Source organism: Echinops telfairi, unplaced genomic scaffold, assembly GCF_000313985.2.
Source record: "Echinops telfairi isolate 266 unplaced genomic scaffold, ASM31398v2 ScPeMD7_3533;HRSCAF=4204_0, whole genome shotgun sequence".
Lineage (NCBI taxonomy): Eukaryota > Metazoa > Chordata > Mammalia > Afrosoricida > Tenrecidae > Echinops > Echinops telfairi.
In genome coordinates, this window is record NW_022107431.1 from 7,332,702 (window position 1) to 7,353,379 (window position 20,678).

Sequence of the window (20,678 nt, forward strand, 5' to 3'; positions counted from 1 at the left end):
AAACCCTCGGGTTTTAATTCGACTCTGTCCCCGAGGTTGCTGTGAGTTGGCATCCACTTGATGGCTGTGAGACTGTTTGCCGAGAGGGTCGGGCGCACTATTGTCTGTATGGGTAAAATTCGCTTTTCTAATTGTCTGGTGAGAGTGGTACCGCAGACTGAGTCTAGCTTTCCCTTTCTTACCACCACCAGGGATGCTTTTCATCTGCTGAAAGACCATTTGCTGTCATTTCTCGTGTGTCAATTCTTGTTAGTTTTTGCTGACTCATCTTGACCTTGAATACCACAGAATGAAACACTGCTCTCAGGTCAGAGCCAGCATGAGGACGGCACAGAAAAGGCAGTGTGCTGTTCTGTTGTTAGGGTCATTACCAGTTGGAACCGGCTCGATAGGGCCCAACTACAACAGGTTCCAAGTCAGGATCAGAAACATTAAGGATACAGTCTTTTGTCCAGAGCACCTCTTCTCACTGCAGAGCACACACACAGCTCACTCATTCGCTGGTCCTCAGCCCGGTCATGTGGCCTCTTGGCCTCTGCCCTCCTTGGACAAGTGTTGACAAAGCTCCTTGAGGGCACCCGATGATGCAAGTCACCTCCTGGCCGAAGGCACTCGGGTTCCCTGGTCCCAGGGGCCTGTGCTCTGCCTCATGGTCTCCACATGGCTCACCTGCCTCCTCTTCATGCCGTGATCTTGAACCCGCTTCAACGCCTGCCTCTTCTTCCTCGGTGGTTGTGGGGTTCTCTATTCCTGAGACGGCTCAGTCCACACACGGCAGAATGGCAAAACTGACCAATGCTGGAGTTCACGTGGTTCTACACCTTATTTGCATGCTCCCACCCAGGTGTTTCCTCAGAGGGAGTAGCCTTTTCCTTTCTGTCTTTGAAGAAGTACAGTCAGAATGCTCCTTAGCGGCAAGGAGGGTGAGATTTCCTCTCATGGACTTTGGACATGTTGTCAGGAGAGATCAGTCCAGAGAGGAGGGCATTGTGCTTGGTAAAGTAGAGGGCAGTGAAAAAAACAAGTCCTTCGACAAGATGGATGGTCACAGTGGCTGCACTGACAGCCTCAAACATAAGAACAATTGTGAGGCCGGCACAGGAGCGGGCAGGACAGTGCTTCTTTCTGTGGTGCATAGAGCTGCGACGGGTTGCACCGAGTCGGCAGCACCGAACCACACAACCAGCAGCCATTTGCTGGGACTTAGAGCCCTGGGCAGAAGCGCCAGAACTAAAGAATAGCACCTCACTGCACACCCACCCACCCACACTATGGACTCTTTCTCTTTCGTTCACAGCCCCCTGGGGATCCTTAGGTGGTCGGTCAGTCAGGGTCCCCTGTCCACCTTAGCGCCTGGGGATTTTACCTCGATGAGTGGGTGGCCCTCTCCTTGTCCTGGGCCCTGGACTTCTGCTTCCATGCTCTGCCTTGGGCACATCTGACCTTCCTCCGCATGGCTGGACGTGGGTGTGGGGTGGGGTGCACAGTGCCCAGGGCACCAGACCAGTCTGCTTCGGACACTATCAGGGTGTGTCCCATGAGGACAGAGACCGTTGAAGGAACTCGGGTGAAATGAACCTTCTAGAATCTCTGTTTCACTTGCACGCTTGTTTATTTTCAGCTCCGTCCACAGTATTCGACCCCGTAGTAAATGAAACTAGGAACTTGGGGAGGAAAACAGTGCGGCCTGTGGGCGCTGCCATGTCGGGGTCCTTCCCAGGGCCCCCAGCATCCACAGCACCCGACCAGGGCGTGCAGCTGGAGTCCGCCTGGCAGGGCATTCTTGGTCCGGAGTGGCTTCTTGAGAGGCTTTGTTGGGAAGTGGGGGGCGGGGCCAGACTCTCTCGGGGTAAGGGGTCTTTGTCGGCTATGATCGACTCTCTCTTGGTCTTTCTCACCCATGTGTTTGCCCGCTGAGGTCCCCATTCCCAGTTTGAAAGGCAGGGCTTTCTACTCCAGTAAAGAGTTGCAGTCTCTGAAATTCACAGGGGCGGTTCTACCCTGTCCCCTAGGGTGACAGGGTGACTAGGGTGACTGAGTCAGCAAAGATTCGATGGCAGTGAGTTTTTTGTGGATTTTTTTGGGAAGGGTCTTCATCAAGGCCTGCAGGCCCTTTGTTTCCCAAGGCTCCTCTCGGAGATGGGGTGGAACATTCCTTCATTTTCCTTCTGCGTCTAACCTCTCCAGGGAGTGGATCCAGGTGGGCCCACAGGAGGCGCTGTCCCTAGCACCACACTCAGGGAGCCGCCCCTGCCGGGAGGACGGGGGGCTGCGGACTAATGGGCATCTGTCTGTGTGCACTTTGTTACAGAGCTGGTGATGCTCCTGGAGTGGTGGTCAGGAACGGAGTGCACCCTCTACACGGACCCCCAGGACTACCCCAGGTACGGGAAGGAGAACGCCATCGTGGTCCTGAACCACAAGTTTGAAATCGACTTTCTCTGTGGCTGGACCCTGGCAGAGCGATTTGGGGTCTTATCGGTAAGTGGACTTTTGCTGTCCGGCATCACCCTCTTCTCTCGCTTGGGGACTCAGGGACCGAACTGGACAACTGGGTTCCATCCATGCTTGGCATTGGGGTTCACATCTTCTCATGAGCAATAATAAGGAGCCCTGGTGGTGTCGTGGGTCACACGTTGGACTGCTAACCACAAGGTCAGCAGTTCGAAACCACCAGCCCTGTCCTCAGTGAAAGACTAGGCTCTCTACTCACATAAAGAGTTACAGTCCCGTGTTTCTTTAAAAAAAATAAATAAATAAAGAAGGAAAAGTAAAACTGAAATGGACTTGGAATCTGTGTTAGGCCGGGTTGACTAAAGAAATGAATGCAAGGACATTCATATGCATAAGAGAGAACTTGATAAGGAGAAATAATTATATATCAAGGAAACATGCCAGCCCTGTCCAGATCAAGTCCCTAAGTCCGATACTAGTCCATAAATTCCTCTTCAGACTCACGCAGCCACATTCACTGATACAGAATGCAGGGAGATCACAGGCTGGTGGGTGCCGAGTTGTGTGGATCCAATGGCAGTGACCACATCACAGCACTTGCAGCAACTAGGGACCACTATCAGGAAGGTGAAGGCAGAGAGAGAGAGGGAGAGAGAGGGAGGTTCCCAGAACCCTCCTTATGGGAAGGCCACACCCACAGAGTTTTCATCAGGCTGTGACCCGATTGACAGGCTAAAATCCGCTCCATACACTTTGATCTATCTTCAAGTTGACATGAAATTATGTAAGTTACCATCTTAAAAACCCTCAGGGACACTTCTGCTCTGTCTTATGGGGTCTCTATGAGTCAGAACCGACTTCATAGCAGTGAGTTGGTGTTGGGCTAATGCCCCAAAAGTCATCAGTTTGAACCCACCAGCTGCAACTCAGGAGAAAGATGTGGTTGTCTGCTTCCAGACAAATTTAATAAAGACCAAAAAAAATCACATCAAACCCATTGCCATCAATTTTCTTCTGACCCACAGTGACCCTATATCAGGTTTCTGACACCATAAATCCTTATAGCCTTTCAACTGCCATCCATGGGCTACTATTCCAGTACCTAACCCACAGTGCCACTTTTGTATCCAGTATCTTGTTTAAAAAAAACAACAACAAGAAAACCCAACCCTCATCTTGTGAATTGGGTGTCTGTTTCCAGTTCTGATCAGTCTTCCATTCAACAGTTCACGGATGTTCATGGCTGTTCCACGCCATCGATTGCCATCCCCTGGATGCGCCAGCACATGCTGTGACCTCGCTCCCTCCCTGTGCGTGAAGTTTCGATCTCTCCTCCTTTCCTAACCGCTCTGCACGTTGTAAGAGTGGGATGGGTTGCGCCTTGGCTTTCCTCCCTGTACCTCCACGGCTGACTTGATATCTGCATGTGTACTAAAACATATTTCTGGAAACAAAGCCGGTGAAGTACCTACGTTTCCCTGTTGTAAAGACCTGAGGCAGAAGTGTGTTAGTCCGGGTTGACTAAAGAAACAAATTCATAGACTCAAGTGTGTGTCAGAAAGAGCTTTATATAAAAGAGCAACTGTATATTGAGAAAATATGATCCAGTCCAGTCCACATCAAGTCCATTAGTCTGCTATTACCCCATACGTCCAATACCAGTCTATAAATTCCTCTTTAGACTCACACAGCCATGCAACAATGCTGAATGCAGGAAGATCACAGGCCAGTGGGGGGAACGTCTTGTGTATCCAATGGTGGTGGAAGCGTCTCCGTGCTGGCATGGGTCTCCACTTGCTTCCTCTATCTCCAAGGCTCTAGCTTTATCAGCACAGCTCCATGTGTCTTGTCAACAGGAAGACTAAGCAGAGAGCCTATCTGGCCTCCAGTGAGCTATTTATCTCCTTCGAGCTTCCAAATGAGGTCATCAAGCTGCGACCTGATTGACAGGTTAGACTCCACCCCTTCGCAAGTTGACAGGAGATTATGTAACTGCCACAAGGATTCTGTTAGTTTTGTGGATTTCTTCTCAGAGACGCCTCCTCAAAATGCCTTTATTGAAGCCAGGTCACGGACAGGAATGATTAATAACAGGATCGTTTTTCCCCGTCCAGGAAGAAAGGGTATGTGATGTGATGTCTTCTCGTCTTGACTGGGCCAACAGTGGATGACCGCCTGGCTCATGGTGTGAAGTGCTGTCGAGTGAGTCGGTGCCAGCTCACGGTGGCCCTGTGCGCAGCAGAAGGGAACACTGCTCAGCCCGGCACCATTTTCACAATTGTTGTCATGTCTGAGCCCCTTGAGGTGGCCCCTACATCAGTCCATCTCCAGAAGAGTTGTCCTCTTTTTCAACAACCCTCTACATGATCAAGCACGATGTCCTTCTTCAGATACTGGCCCAGGTCTCTCCATCCTCACTTCCAAGGGGCATTCCCGGCTGCCCTCTGCCCAAACATCTTGGTTCATCCTTCCGGCAGTCTGTGCTACGGTCCATAGTCTTCTCCGGCAGCCTCCTGCAAGTGCGGCTTCCCTATTCATCGGCCAGTTGGAAGTAGACTTTGCTGACACACCAGCCTCTCCTTCAAAGTCTCCTTTACAGGCAGCTGGTGATTTGCCCTGGACCTTCCAAGTGGTTTCAGGATGGGCCTGTCCTTGCAGCGTGAGAATATCAGTAGCTTGTGGAGCAGGAGTCCCTGTGGTGTAGCAGGAAGCCAACTGGCCTTAGAGTCACATGAGAGTCCAGCTCGTGACCACGAGTGGTGACACGGTCACTCTCTATCGCTTCTTGCATGCTGCTCACTTGAGGGCTGCTATGTCTAACCCGCATGACTTTGTCAACCCATGTTTTCTAAGTCAGCTCTCCAGCCTTAGCTTGGTTAAGTCATTTTCCCGAGGACCACTGTTAGCAAGTCTGATGCCAAGGTGTCTGCTCGTGCCTAGGCACCCTGGTGGCATAGTGCCTACAAGCTGGGCTGCTGACTGCAATGTCAGCAGCTCCTCGGAAGCAAGATGGGGCTTTCTATTCCCATGGAGTTAGTCTCCGACACCCACTGGGGCAGTCTGCCCTGTCCTATAGGGTTCCACGGAGTCGCCATCAACTCAATGGCAGTGAGTTTGGTTTGCGTTGACTCTTGCCCACTGGAAAGTTTTGGAGGAAAAGTTGCAGGGGCTCCTGACCTGTCAGACACCACGACGCATGACAGGGAAGAGACTCCTGACACCCCCTCCCAGCTGGCAGCCTCTGGGGTTTCTCCTCAGGGCCTCCTTCGGGCCACGAACTGAGCAGGAAGGAAGGAACCAAGCAGAGAAGCTCGGAGAAGCCCACAGGGCATCCAGAGGATGATGACAGAGGGGAGACAGACATGTAGACGGGAAACAGACATGCCTGTTAACACACATGGAGGAGAAGCAGAACCTGAAGAGGCGGGGGAGACAGGTGTGAGGAGAGGGAGGGAGGGAGGGAGGCAGGGATGCAGACATCGAGCGCCGGCTCAAACCCAAGACCATTTGGGAGTCTCACTAGCAAGTCTCTTGGACCCATGGTCTTTGTACAACCGCAAGCCCAACTGAATCCTGTCTCTTCCTAAGTGTACTGGTGAATGGGTAGTTACAGAGCAGGCGGGCCTGTGCCCTAGAGATGCTTTGTCTCCAACTTTAATCTCTTGAAGGACTACTACAGAGTAGCTCAGGAACCTAACAGAGCAGGTCTAGATGGGATATCAAATGCAAGCAATGCAAGGCGACAGGATCCACCAGCCTCAAGCTCAAGTGATGCATGTACCAGCAGTGTGGCGAGGCAGGTCTTGAAGGATCCTCAAGCTCTAGCAACATGATCCATCGGTTGGCCTGGCCCCCAAGTTGTGTAGCTCACAGTTTGGAATAGAAGACTAGCTACAGCAGCACACACTCCCCAACACGCTTCACTCACCATAGAGCAAGTGTGTGTGTGTTGGGGGGCAGTGGAGGGGGGCGGACCTTGCAGAGCCATTTATCTCTTTGCCTTCCAATCAAACAACAACCTGGTTAATCCCACGTGTTCTTATTGGCCAGATTGGCACAAGAAACCTAACTATTACAGGAGGTCTCTAAACCTTTGCCTAGGCCCATCAACTCACTCCTTCACTGGGAACAGGTGTGGGCGGTTCTTATGTAGCCTGCCCTGGTGGCATAGTGGGTTATGATTTGGGCTGGTTACCACTAGGTCAGCAGTTCGAAACCACCAGCCATTCCATAGGAGAAAGATAGGCCTCTCTATTCCCATAAGGAGTTCCAGTCTTGGAAACCCACAGAGTCAGTTCTACCCTGTGCTATAGTGTCGCTATGAGTTGGAATCAACTCAACGGCTGTGAGTTGAGAGTTTGAGTCTCTGCCATCGAGCCGATGCTTGCTCACAGTGGCCCTGTAGGACAGGGTAGAACTGTCCCTGTGCGTTTCCGAGACTGGAACTCTCCAGAAGTAGAAAGCCTCGTCTCTCTCCAGCTGAGCAGCTGGTAGTTTCAAACCGCTGACTTTAGCGTTACAAGACCAATGTGTAACCCACTACGTCACCAGGGCTCCTTGGGGATAGTAGACAGCTGGTAACAATAGCCATCATCTTCTAGGTGCTGATCGTGGGCTGGGCATTATGAGACCTGCTTTATGTTGGACACTGGATCACTCGATGTGGAAGGGGCTTGTGCATACAGTTCGAGAGCCGAGGCTCCGGCTCCTGGTTCCTCTTTACTTAGCTGTTTCTTCCGTGAGCTAGTTAGCAGAGGCCCTGGCAGGTTTGCGTAAGATCTCGTTTGTCAGTCTTCTGGGTGGTGTTAGGCTGAGGGGAGACACTCCTCACACGGCAGCTGCTTTCATCCATGTTCAGCTGCTGGGAGAATCGTGTCTTGGAGGTCAGTGCCAGGGCCATCACCCACCGGCCTTTGGGGAGCCAGATGCCCTCAGCTTTGCCATTGGTCACTGCATGCCAAGCCCCCATCCTCAGCGCTGTAAGACAGCAAATATGTGTCATCTCTGTTTCGGCTGTCTGGGTGGGATTGGCGAGGGCGACATCCCATCTGAAGACATGGTGTGGTAGTTGGTCAGCCACCGGCACATGCATGTGTTTGCCAGGGCTTGTCCCTCTGAGGGATACTCTGATCAAGAGGGTGGCTTTAAGGAGCATTGACACAGTGTGTCACAGTTCTGGAAATTGGCAGTCAGGCTCTAGGGTGTTGGCCACATCAGTTCCTTCTGAGAGAACTGACTCGTGCCTGTGTCTGAGCATCTAGTGGCTCCCGCGTTCCGTGCAGCTCCATTGGGTCTTGTCAACAAACCATCCCTGTATCCGTCCAGGTTGACTAGAGAAACAAATTTAGTGACGCTCATATGAGTGAAAGAGAGAATTTTATATCAAGAAGCAATGATGCATCAAAAAAACACCCCAGCCCAGTCCAGATCAAGTCCCTAAGTCCAATATTAGCCCATGAATTCCTCTTCAGACTCATGCAGCACATGCAATGACTCGAATGCAGGAAGATCACAGGCCGATGGGTGGAAAGTCATGTGGGTCCAGTGGCAGTGGACGCATTTCCAGGGCTCTGGCTGCCATCAGCGTGGCTCCATGTGGCTTGTCATCAGAAATGTGAAGCAGAGAGTGTGTGTCCTACCTCTGGGGAGGAAGACAGGTGTTCCCAGAGTCCTCAGGAGAAGGCCATGTCAACACAGAGGCATCATTGGCTATGACCTGATTGACAGGCTAGACTCCAGTCTCCATGTGTGACTCTCTCGTCTCTTCTGATTTATAAGACACCACTCACAAGAGATTAGGACTAAGTATCCCCCACCCCCGTGCTGATCTTTGCCCCCACCCAGATGACAGTCCTAGGAAATGACTCTGTCCGTATAGGTGGTTACTCTTCTTGCTTTCTAGTAAGTTCTCCCCACAGGCAAAGGGATCGGCCCGTCAGCGCTGGTCGTGACCCCTGTGCCCTTCCCTCTCTCTCAGTCCTCCAAGGTCCTGGCCAAGAAGGAGCTGGCCTACCTCCCCATCATCGGCTGGATGTGGTACTTCCTGGAGATGGTCTTCTGCAAGCGCAAGTGGGAGGAAGACCGCAAGACAGTCCTCAACAGCCTGCTCAATCTCCGTGATTACCCCGAGAAGTTCTTTGTACGTGAGGGCCAGCTCGCCCCGCTGCCCCCCCACATCGCCAGCGCCCACGCCCATCGGGGGCCCCATCCTTGTGTGCCTGGCACCTTCCCTGCCTTCCTGTGGGCTCACTGAATATGTTTGGGTGACTCCCTCTCTGTGTCACACACACACACACACACACACACACACACACACACACACACAATCTCTGTGATGCACACACCCTCGTCTCACACACAGCCTCCCAATAGGCCTTCCCACACACATGCAGTCTCACACACACAGCCTCTCCCCAGACACAGTCTCTCATGCACACACCCTCCCACACGCTCTTGCTCTCACATACCATCTCTTACTCACTGTCTCTCAATCCCATACATACACACACACACACACACTGACTCCAACACAGCCTTTCACGCACAGTCTCTTTCACACTCTCACGCACACCGTCCTCTTTTTCAGCTCACACCCATGGTCTCTCATGCGCATGCGCTCCACACACACACACACACACACACACACTCTCTCTCTCTCTCTCTCTCTCTCTCTCTCTCTCTCCCCCTCTCTCTTACACACACACACACTCACCCCTACATCCCAGCATTGCAGATGGGAAGCCCTGGGTGTCGGAAGCCCCCGAGAAGTGTGAATGTGGAGCAGGGACCCCCATAGGGGCTGCCCTGGGCTGCAGTGACTCAGAAGGCAGTAGGCCCTTCTGGGGGGCAGTGGGTGAGAGTGGGGAGGGGGAGGGCTAGTGTAGGCGCTGCGGGGGGTGGGGTGGGGGAGTATCTGGAGTCAGGAGGGTCCGGCCATGACAGTGACACAGCCCTGCCCCGCAGTTCCTGATCCACTGCGAGGGGACGCGGTTCACGGAGGTGAAACACCAGATCAGCATGCAGGTGGCCAAGACCAAAGGGCTGCCTGGCCTCAAGCACCACCTGCTGCCACGCACCAAGGGCTTCGCGGTCACTGTGCGGAGCTTGAGAAATGTAGGTAAGGACCGCTGCGCCGCCCAGACCCTAACACCCAGGGCCCCGACCTCCAGGGAGGAGCCTGCATGCGGGCGGAGTAGGCAGCGCCGCCCTCTGCTGCCCGGTGCCGGGATCGCAGGTCTGGGCTGAAGGTGCTGGAAAGCAGCCCGGGTTGGTGCAGCCCCAAAATAGGAGTGTGTGTATAGGGGGGGCACTTGGCCTCCCCCACTGTCCCCAGATGACCAGCTCGTAGGCCCTGTGATCCGTTGTCATGGTCACTGAACTCGGGGGCCCTCGATTCCTGCAGGTGAGATGACAAGATGGAGCAGAGAGTGGCTACTAGCCAGCCCCAGCCCCCAACCCTGCGAGGCTGTCTGCCTTGTTCTAGCCTCCTCGCCTGAGCTCAGCACCACCACCCAGGCTGAGTCCTCCCAGACAGTCCCCACGCAGCCCCACCCTGTCCCCATCTCTGGACAGCCACCTGCAGGGGCCATTCTCCCTCACTGGACTGGGGCTGGCTGTAGAGGCCCACGGCTGGGAACCTTGGATGAGGGGCCATTAGTCCCCCATCCTTTGTCCCCTGAGGCTAGGAGAGCAGACCCAGGACAGCCACCTGCTACCCTTCTCCCACTCCAAGGCGGGCTTCGGGTCAGGGATCTATGGAAGGAGCAAGGGGCCCTGGAATGAGCTTCTAGAGAAGGTTCTAGACTCTTCACCTCCCAGTGCACACCGGTGACACTCCGTGTCCAGAGCTACTGTGCTCGCTGGGCTTGGACCACCCAGACCCTTACTGCTCAGCACCCTGAGCCCAGGCCTGGAACCAGCCCTGCTCCTGCTTGGCACTGGCTGCCCCTCTGGGGAATGTGTCATGGCCTTCTCCTGGCAGCTGTTGTCCAGCTTCCGCTTGCCCGTGGTCGGCCTTGCCCCAACACCACCCTCTCGGCCACTGTCCTTCCCATGGCTCCCTCACCGGCACATGCAGGCAGTGCCTGTTGTCAGCCAGTTCTCCTCTCTGGCTGAGCGGGCAGGTTCTGGAGAGACAGCTGCTCACTCAGCTTGCAGAGCCGGGCTCCAAAGGTGCCTCCCATAGGGACCTATGTCCCCAAGGGCCTTAAGTCTGCCAGCCTCTTTGGGCCTGGATTTATCCCGGGGACCAGGGGTCGCCCGCTGTCCCACCTGCATGCCTGACCCTGATAACCAGATCCAAGGATGTCCACTTGTCTCTTGGCCTCACACTCTGCCCCCTCCCATGATGCAGCAGGGTCAGAGGCAGCAAGGGCTGTCGGTTCAGACCTAGCCTGGAATGCCAGCCTTACCCCTCTTGCTGTGTGATCCTAGGCAAACTCCTTCCCCTCTCTGATCTTGGGTTTGACCTTGGGTGGGGGGGTGCGATGAGGATTGAAAGACAAGATACAGTAAGGCTTGTAGCACAATGCCCGGTAGGGAATTGGGAATTAGCCAGATGATGGCGGAGTCTGATGGGCCCTCGACTGCTTCCAGGTTTATTTTGCCTCTGAGAGGGAATGCCCAGTTTCTGCTGTGGGATTCGGGTCTGGCTCATGCCCCCCAGGGGTGACAGAGGAGACTGATGTTTGCCTGTGGGCAGCAGGGGGGAGGCTTCCAGTGTGCAGGCTGCCCTGCTCTCCCTGCCTTCCCAGTGGGAACATATATACCGCACCAGGTCTGTCATAGAGACTGTACACTCCCCCCCACTGCCCCCTGCACTGCCAGGCTACCGGTAAGTTCTGTGTTACTAACAGTCTGCAGCCAGGCAGCTGAGTGGCAGCTACAGGCTCAGAGCCAGCCCTGCCCCGCCCCACCCTGCACTGCCCCACCAGTGGGCTCACTGGGAGGCGTTTCTTGGAGTCCCTTTTCTGAAAGCCAGCCAACATGCAAACCACTGGTTTGTCAGCCACTCCTGGGGAACCCTGACTTGTTATCTAAAGCAACTGCCTCCTTTCGGCCCTGAGCTCTGGGTAAGAGTGGGGTTCTAGGGGGACGCCGGAAGTAGATGGCGTATGCATCCTTCTTGTAGGCAAACACCACCCTGCCCACCACCTTCCCTATAGGCCCGCACAAGGCATGTCCACTAGCAAGCACGGGGGACTTCTCGGTAGCACAGTGCACTCGGCCAGGTCAGCCCAATGCCCTGGGCCCATGCCAGCCACTCACTATCTCAGCCAACATCGAGGGACATGTTCCTACTCCCACTTCACAGGGAAAGAGGCCACTGCTGACTGAGGCAAAGTGACAGCAGCTCCTGATTCTCCTGCACACTGAGCCCCTCACTTGCCCTGCCGCAATGCAGCCCAGGAAGCGGCAGTCTGTGTCCCCTGCACACCGCTCTTCTTCCCTGTTCTCATCCTGCCACACAGTCAGCTTACACTAGCCGTGGAAGTTTTACCCAGCTTTTCTGTTTGCTCCCAGAATGACTCACTGCTTGGTAAACCCATCCGCCACCCAGTCGGCTTGTTTCTCAGCCACGTTTCAACTGCCTACACTTCCAGGTCCTTAAGGAATTCCCAGCTGATCCCCGAGATCGTTGGGCAGTGATCGGATTGTTCTCGGGAGGAAGGGTGCTCACAGGATAGTTAAGCTATGATGTGTTCAGGGACACATCTTCAGCGAGCTTGCCGTGGACGGGGTCAGTGTTTCTCAGGGTGGGCAGTGCCACCCCCTGGAGGGCGCTGGAACAATGGGGGAGCAAAAGCAGACACCCACACTTTATCCTGGGTTATAGGCTATAGTGTAAATGTTTTCCATTGCTAGTGGGGCACGGAGTCTTTTTTTTTTTTCTACAAAGGAGGGATGGTAGTGGCTACTCCCTGATTAAGGGGCCCTGGTGGCGTAATGGTTACTCAGTAGCTTCCATCCACAAGGTCGGCAGTTTGAAACCACCAGCAGCTCTCCAGCAGAAAGACGGGGCCTTCTACTCCCACACACAGTTATAGCCTTGGAAACCCAGAGGGCCAGTTCTGCCCTGCCCTGCAGGGTCCTACGAGCCGGCCCTGACTCTCGACGTCATTGTTACAGACTGATCGATCTTGCTGTCGAGATTTGTTGGCCACGGTGGGCGGGGCGTCTGGGAAAGCTGTGACCAGTGTGTGTAGCACCTCGAGTCAACACGTTGTCCTGCTGCTTCACGCTGAGTCCGGCTCAGCCAGGCCTGCGGTCACCACCCTGTGGCTTTCTGGTGACAGCGGGAGGCACGTTGCTCCACAGGGAACATTTGGGCCACTGAGTAGCCGCCCTGTGAACAGCTCGCCCTGTGTTATCTATAAGACGCAGTCGGGTCCACACGCTATATACTGGTCTGTATTTGTTTTGTCTTTTATAGTTTCAGCTGTATATGACTGTACACTAAATTTCAGAGACCATGAAAACCCAACCCTGCTGGGGATCCTCAATGGGAAGAAATACCACGCGGATTTTTACGTGAGGTGAGTCAGCTCGTCTCCAGGGGCAGAAAGCCACAAGTGGCCCCCAGACCTCCTTCCAGGGGCATCTGGGCCCCGTCTCCTGGTGTGCCGTCTGCTTTGACTCATTTATATCATCATCTGAGACCCGTCCCGCACTGTGACTTGTCACTGTCCCATTCTTAGAGCCCAGCTCAGGCGGGACCCATGGCAGGCACCGGGAGTTGAGGTTTAATGGAAAGCGTCTCTTGTTGGCCCTTTTGCCCTCTGCGGAAGATGTGTGTGCTCTGTAGGAATGGACTGGGAGCCACCCAGCCAAACCCACTGCCATGGGGCTGTCCGAGCTCATAGTGACCCTAGAGGACAGGGCAGAAGTGACCCCAAGGTTTCCCGAGGCTGTGAGGTCTTCCCGGGAGCAATGGCCATCTTGGGGTGGATTGAAACCCCTGACCAACACTTCCCCACTGTACCAGCAGGGATCCTCAGACAAAGACAGCACCCTGTATGGTTTATCAGACCTCTGGTGGCGTCTCCTTGGTGCACTGCCTTCTAGGTAGTTGTTGGTTTAATTGAAAACACTTTTATAAGGTATTACACGGGCCAAGGGTGAAACAGATGTGGGAGGTGCTGCCGACGGGAAACAGCATGGGGGTTCCACCCAAGCACCCCATACGGGCCAGGGGCAGTGCTGGATTCAGACTAGGCATTGTCTTCACCGATGCCCGCCACTGTCTGCCAGCGGAGACCTCGCCGGGAGGTCTCAAATAGATTTGTTGTTTTCAAACCAAAAAAGCATACACATTTCAAATCAGAGCACGGTCCAGTCAGTGGGCATGCCGTGAGGACGTGAGAATCTGGACCCATCCTGGAGGCGCTCCGCGTGGTGATCATGTCTTTTATAAGGATTAATACTGAACTAGCCCCGAAGAGTTGGAGATTCAAGAAGTCACAGAGGTTCGGCCCTTGCAAGATGCTAGTCTGCTTCATCTTGCCCCCACCCCTCCCTTGAGTCTAGTCTCCCACATCTCTGGGACCCACAGAACTCAGGAAAGTCGAGGAAACATGTCACTCGGTGGAGTGTGCTGTTCAGTCCAAAATCCAAAGGCCAGATGCTGGGGCCAGAGGCCACGCTCACTCCTGGCTCTTGCTGAGGATCAGTTCACCCCCCTCCACCTCCCACCCTCCTGTCCCCCTGCTTCTCAGTGGGCTCACTTTATACCCAGCAGGGTGACACTGCAGGGACCCCTGTTCACAATTACTCAGGGAAATCCTATCAGAATCCACCCCTTCTTACCAGACACAGGGCAAGGAAAGGTTGTTTGATGGGAGTGATTGACCTTAGCTACCAGAAAAACTGTGTCAACTCTTAGGGCCCCATAGGGCAGGGTAGAACTGAAAGCCTCCTCTCCCTCCACTGGAGCAGCTGGTAGTTCCGAACTGCTGACCTTTGGTTAGCAACCCAGCATGTACCATTACTGTCCCCTGCAGATGGAATGGGGTGGATGGGAGTAGGGCGACACAGTACCTGAGACCCCTCTGGCATCCCCCCTGAAGCAGCGTCACGATTGCTGTTTTGTTCCCTTGACTGTCCATTCTGTGGAGCCCTGGTGGTGGTGTGGTTACAAGTCGGGCTGCTGTCTGCCTGATCAGCAGTTCAAAACCACCAGCAGCGCCAAGGGAAAAAGACTAGACTTTTCTACTCCCATAAACAGTCTCGGAAACCCACAGGCGGTTGCTGAGTCCCCACTGAATTGATGGCAGTGAGTTGAGTCTGGTTTGGGCTTCAGTCTGCATTTGGCCTGCAGCTTGATGTCCACGACAGAAGGAAGGCCCAGCTCTGTTCCCAGAGTTCCTGCAGCCGTTCCCCCCCACCCACCCCCGCACACCCCCCTCACTAACCCCACCCCCAGGGAGCAGTCGGTCCACCTGGGGCCAGCTGGGCTCAAATTATTTGGGGGAAACCCAGGGCAGTGGGCAGAATGATTTCATGTCACAGGTGACTTACCAGAGGATAGGTCCCCTGGAGGGCACAAACCGCTACAAACGTTGCTGTAAGCTCCCTCGCTGACAAGCGCTCCCCCATCTGGTCTCATAGGGTCATTACATGCATTAATATATCTTTTGCAACCAATTAAAAAGTATGGAGCCCTTTTTCTGGCTATGCTGCACATCAGTACAGAAAGCTAGAACACTCGGGGCAATGAGGCCAAACAAAGAGCCAGATAAGGGGTTAAAGTCCCACTCCCCAAAGCAGGAAGGAGCCTGTGCGCTTGGGAATCCTTTTCAGGAAACAGGCTTGTAGATCTCAGGTTTCTAAGTCAGAGGTGATCAGAAAGACAGAAGGGCCAGGCGAGGAAGACTATGGGGGCATGCAGAGCTGGGGATGTGACCAGAGATGCTTGTTGTCAGGAGCCATCAGGCCAGTCTCCCCCCGGTGACCCTATGTACACAGACCACAACACCGCCTGGTCCTGCACCATCCTCACAACTGTGCAGGTCTGAGCCCATTGCTGCAGCCACTGTGTCCGTCCATCTCCTCAAGAGATGTTCCCTTTCGCTGCCCCTCGACTTGACCACTCAGGATGTCCTTCTCCAGGAACTGGTCCCTCCTGACATGTCCAAAGTACGTGAGAGAAAGTCTCGCCATCCCTGCCTCTAAGGAGCCCCCTGGCTGTACTTCTTCCACGACTGATCACTTTGTTCTCTTGGCCGTGCATGGCACTTTCACTGTTCTTCGTGAGAGGCCTCGGTGGTGGGTTTTAAAGATATGGAAAACACACCTCGTTACCTACCATTCTGCCTCTAACAGGGGCCTCCCATTAAGATGGAGATGGCTCGTTTAGTTAATAACCATGAGCATCAATTCATCACAATGGAGTCATTCTCTGTCGTACCTGCCTGTTCAGTGTGTTGTCCGTTCTCCTAACAGGTTGTGGTGTGATGAACACATCCTACACATGAGCCTTCTTAGCACCTCAGCGTTTCCCAGAGGAACAGACAAACCCCGTAATACACGTGCAGGGAGAAAGAGATTGATTTTAAGGATTCAGCTGGCACAACAGCAGGAGTTGTCAAGTCTGAAATCTGACCACCTTATGTCCAAACTGGCCAGACCAGGCCGGGACAGCAGTTCTGTAGCACATCCATGTGACAGTCCAGAAACCTCGGGACCAGTCGTGCCCCTGCCAGTCCAGCCCACAGCTCCTCGTGAGCAGGTCGCCTCAGGGTCCCTGTTGAGACACAGGCCCGGGGAAGGCCCCCCCTGCCCCACTTGATGCCTGAAGGCTGAAGGAGTCCCACTGCATCTGGCTGAGGTGGCTGCCAGCGTGGGACAAGACAGGGCCTTTTAGTGTGGACATGCTGTGCTCGGCTGTCTCAGGTGACCGACAGGGCACAGTCAGCAGGCCCAGCGCTGCTGCTCTGGAAACATCGGCTTGCCGGACCCTGCCAGCTGCTCTCTGTCTGTCTTGCAGGCGGATCCCCCTGGAGGACGTGCCCGAGGATGAGGAGCAGTGCGCTGCCTGGCTGCACAAACTCTACCAGGAGAAGGTCAGTGCAGGGGGCCCTGGTGGAGTGGTGATCAGGGCCGGCAGCTCACTGAAAGGTTGGTAGTTCCAACCCCTCCAGAAGCTCCACGGGAGAAAGGTCTGGCAGTCTACTGTAAAGTCTGGAAATCAAACCAGCCCCATACCCACTGAGCTGATTCCAGCTCCCAGTGACCCTACTGGACCATGCAGCCCTGCTCTGTGGGGTTTCTAGGGCTGTAATTCTTTCCAGAAACCAACAGTCTCCTGCGTAGTAGCTGGGGGTTTTAAACCGCCTACCTTTCGTTGTGCAGGATGATAGCTAAACCCCTGCCTCACTGGGGCTTTGGGTCTATAAAGATGGACGCCCAGGAAACCCTAGGTTTGGGGCAGGTCTCGGTCACCTGGGGGCGCTAAGATTGGGGGGATAGACCCCACACACTTAGCAGCTGTGGCCGCCCACACAGCGGTTAGCCTCCTGAGCTGGCGCTCCACTTGGGTGGGGAGAGGGAAAAGAATACTTTGGAGTATTTTGAAAAGGGCGTGGGGCGGCATAGAGCGAACGGCATGAAACTACTGAGTGTGGAGGACAGAAGGAAGTCACAACCTTTCCGCGTTTTTCTGCCCGTCCTGTGTCACCCCACCTTCATGGGTTCGGGGACCAGTCCTTGAGGAGGCCTGACCACACGCGCCCATACTGCTGGCAGCTTGGGCTCCAGAGTCCCTTCTCTGTCCCCCAGGATGCCTTCCAGGAGGAGTACTACCAGAAGGGCGTCTTCCCGGAGACACCCATGGTGCCGCCTCGGCGGCCCTGGACACTGCTCAACTGGCTCTTCTGGGCCTCCCTGCTGCTCTATCCCTTCTTCCGCTTCCTGATCAACATGGTCAGCAGTGGATCCTCTCTGACGCTGGCTAGTCTCGTCCTCGTCTTCTTCGTGGGTAAGTGGAGAGCAGGAGGGGTCAGAACTGGGGTCAACTCAGGCCAGGCTTCTATGTCTATAGAAAGGACAACCTGGATTCTGGGAGCAGGGCAGATGCGTGTCGAATGCACCCCTGTCCTCAGGTGGCACTGCAGCCACTGCTCATTCCCCAGTGGCAGGGCCCTCTGTCTGTCCCCGTCCCTTGGCTCATCTGCTAGTAAACCAACCCTCTCCTGGTGCCAGCCCTGGAGGGCTGCAGCCCCTACCTCCTCCTCACCTTTATTCTCTATGTGGTCCAGAACATCTCTACTAAGGACCCCCTCCCGACCCCCTCAGGAGGGAGGCCTCCTGTTGGGCAGCTGCTTGTTCCCCAAGAAGTGTGCCATCTCTACATGACTAATGGGATGCACCGGCTGATTCCCGCACCTACTCACCCCTCGTTTCCTCTGACGTCTGAGGGGTAGTTTATAGACTTCAAGGTCAACGTTTTGAGATGTTGGGAAGCTTTCATTTAACCACTAACCCATTTTAAAAAAGAAAAACACTTTTTATTGTGATTTGAGGAGAAGTTCCCAGAGCAAATTGCTTTTCCGTTCAGCAAGTCCTACACATTTTGATTCGTCATGTTCATTTCAATCTTCATAAGGCTAAGCGCATTCTTGCCCCTTCCTGCTTCCTTCCATCCTTCACCTGCCTTCTCCCTGGGCAAACGCTTCCCTTTGCTCATTCGCTTGGTTTTTCTAAGGGCTCTGTGTCTCCCTAGGGTTACTGTTCATCTTACAGGATTGTCTGGCCGAAAGTTGAACTCCCCTGGAGGGGGGTCTATGGGCCATAGTCTAAGGCAGGCGTTAGTCGGCAAGCTGCGGCCCACGAAGCCATATGGCTCTTTCAGTATAGACGTGACTCAGAAGTAAAACTGGAGCATTTTTAAGGATATTATTCAGAGAATGTGATTTCGTTTGTAATGTATTTATGGCTGTAGAATAATTTTAAAATTGTTGTTAGGGACAGGATCGGCTCTTCCATCCCCAAAATTTGCTGACCTCAGGTTTAGGGGATTCCGCCTGTCTCTATCAGGCCATTGAGCCTGGTCGGTTGTTTTTGTTTGAGTTTTATTCCACATTTTTCTTCCATTCTGCCCGGGCCCTCCCATTGTGACCCCTCTCAGAATGGTGGGCAGTGGTTCTTCTGGTCTCGGGTTTTGAAGGCTGGGATTCAGAGGGTTCATTAATCCTTTGGACAAATGGTCTCCTTATGTCTCTTACCTTGCATCATCCTTCTCCTCTGGGTGAGGAGAGACCAATCGCTGCCCCTTAGATGGCGACTCACATTGTCTTTGTGAACTTGATTTCCTGAGACTATACCCCTACCTCATGCTGGAACATTCACAGTCTAGACTGTCTCCCTGCCAGCCACTGTGGTAGATGCTGAGTGCAGTGGGACAAAGAGCCTGTCTCCTGCCCAGAGGAAACAGCCGGAGCTGTCGGTTCTGGGCTCTGGGCACCGATATCCAGCTGCTTACTGGTTAACCGTGAGCCGGCTGCCTCTGGCTGTTGGGGGTAACCGGCAGTGAGGCAGGCCCCGTATTGCTCAGACACTGGCACTATTAACCTGGGCGCATGCCGGGCGCCAGCTAGGCATGCACCTCTTGCACAGTGCGGTGCCCGGGCGTTCAGGGAGTCCTGAGCCCCGGGGGCTGTAGGAGGGAGCGGAGGGCATTTCCTGTGTCCTGTTTATCTTCACGCAGAGCTGGGGTGACAGGGACGCCGGGCCCACGGCCCCGCAGGCGCCTGACACCCGCCGCTCTTCCCCTCCTCCCGTTGCCACAGCGTCCGTGGGCATGCGCTGGATGATCGGCGTGACTGAGATCGACAAGGGCTCCGCCTACGGCCACGGCGACAGCAAGCCAAGACCATGACGCACCAGGTGCCCGGCTCCACGAGGACCTTGGGGACTGGTGACTGCGAGTGGCTCCGCTCGTCAGGCGTGGTGACACGGCCGGGCAGCTGCCGCCAAGAGTGGCGGCGGACCTCAGCAGGGAGTTTGGCCTCACAGCTGGAGGGGCAGAATGTGGCCATCTTTTGTCCCCACTTGCGGTCCTGGGTTTTGCTTTCCGTCCCTTTCCTGCGTGGGTGCGTGCGTGCGTGTGCCCGTGCACTCAGGTGCACGTGCGTCCATGGGTGCCTGTACGGTGTGCGTGCCCGTGTGTGCTCCTGCGTGCGGGATGTGCAACCCGGAGGGGATCGGGGGCAGGGGGCGGGCGCGGAGGGGGACGGGTCCCTCTCGCCTCGGTGCTGCGTTCCTGTGACCGTGAGTGACGGAGCTCAAGGAGTTCACTGTGGGGACAACGACAACGACGAGGAAACGATGCCTCCACACATCATTAAAGTCTCTGTCTGGCTCATCTGTGTGCACGCTGGGGGCGCGCCCGTTTTCAGGGGGTGGCCCCGGGTGGGGGGCACCAGCAGTTTAGAGGAGATGGTAGGGACGACTGGGTGCGGGACAAGTGCCCGGAGGATGGCCACCTGCGCTGCCTCAGCCCGGCCTTGCCCAATGCCCGCCGCTGATGCCGGAGGACGCCCAGCGCCCTGAAGACAGGATCTTAAGCGCACCCCACCCCCACCCCGCGGAGACGGCCCTGCCGCAGTGGGCTCTGTGCGCGCAGACACCCTCCTCCGGGGAGGATGCCCAGCCCTGCGGCTTCTCATGGCCTCCGGAAGCAGGAAACCACGGTAGAGCCTGCGTTTCGGAATCTAGCGCGCTCTGGATCCAGCCAATACGGGGGAATCCTGCGCACTGGCCCGGCCTCGGCCCGACACCCAGTGCTACTCCGTATTTCCCAAGGAGACCATGCAGGACCCTGCGCTCCAGCGGGGACACGGGGCCAGAACACACCGGCCACGGGCTCCTGAGAGGCGTGTTCTCCGTGCCCACGTTCCTCGGCGAGCCGGTAACTGTAGACGCACCAATGACCAGCTTAGGGACGGTGGAAGCCCTCCGCGTTGAGAAAGTTGGGGTCCTCTGTGTTGAGGTGGCCCCTGTGTGCGCAGGCCCGACCCTACTTGTCCGCCGGCGCTCTGGTTGCAGCCAGGGAGAGCCGGTGCCCCGTCTTAGAAGCGCTCAAAGGGGAGCTCTCAGCTGTTTTTTCGCTGCCCAGTCCGTGCAGTGGGAAGCCTGCTGCTCAGATCACAGGCCTCCTCCTCAGAGTGGACTGCAGACATCGTCTCCTTTTCTTATGGCCCCCAATCCAAACACAACAAGCTGGCCAA

General features: G+C 55.1%; 1 protein-coding gene across 4 annotated transcripts in view; it reads left to right on the forward strand.

Annotated features, from left to right (window-relative positions):
• AGPAT4 (1-acylglycerol-3-phosphate O-acyltransferase 4) overlaps positions 1-19,643 on the forward strand; it is a 70,305-nt gene extending 50,662 nt beyond the window's left edge. For all 4 annotated transcript variants that reach the window (XM_045294704.1, XM_045294706.1, XM_004702090.2 and 1 more), the window contains 7 exons: positions 2,312-2,481; positions 8,432-8,593; positions 9,418-9,571; positions 12,887-12,989; positions 16,439-16,514; positions 17,230-17,428; positions 19,239-19,643. In XM_045294704.1, coding sequence (XP_045150639.1) covers positions 2,312-2,481; positions 8,432-8,593; positions 9,418-9,571; positions 12,887-12,989; positions 16,439-16,514; positions 17,230-17,428; positions 19,239-19,327 — 953 coding nt within the window. In that variant the 3' untranslated portion in view covers positions 19,328-19,643. The remainder of the gene's footprint in view (positions 1-2,311; positions 2,482-8,431; positions 8,594-9,417; positions 9,572-12,886; positions 12,990-16,438; positions 16,515-17,229; positions 17,429-19,238) is intronic.
• The last annotated feature ends 1,035 nt before the right edge of the window (positions 19,644-20,678 follow it).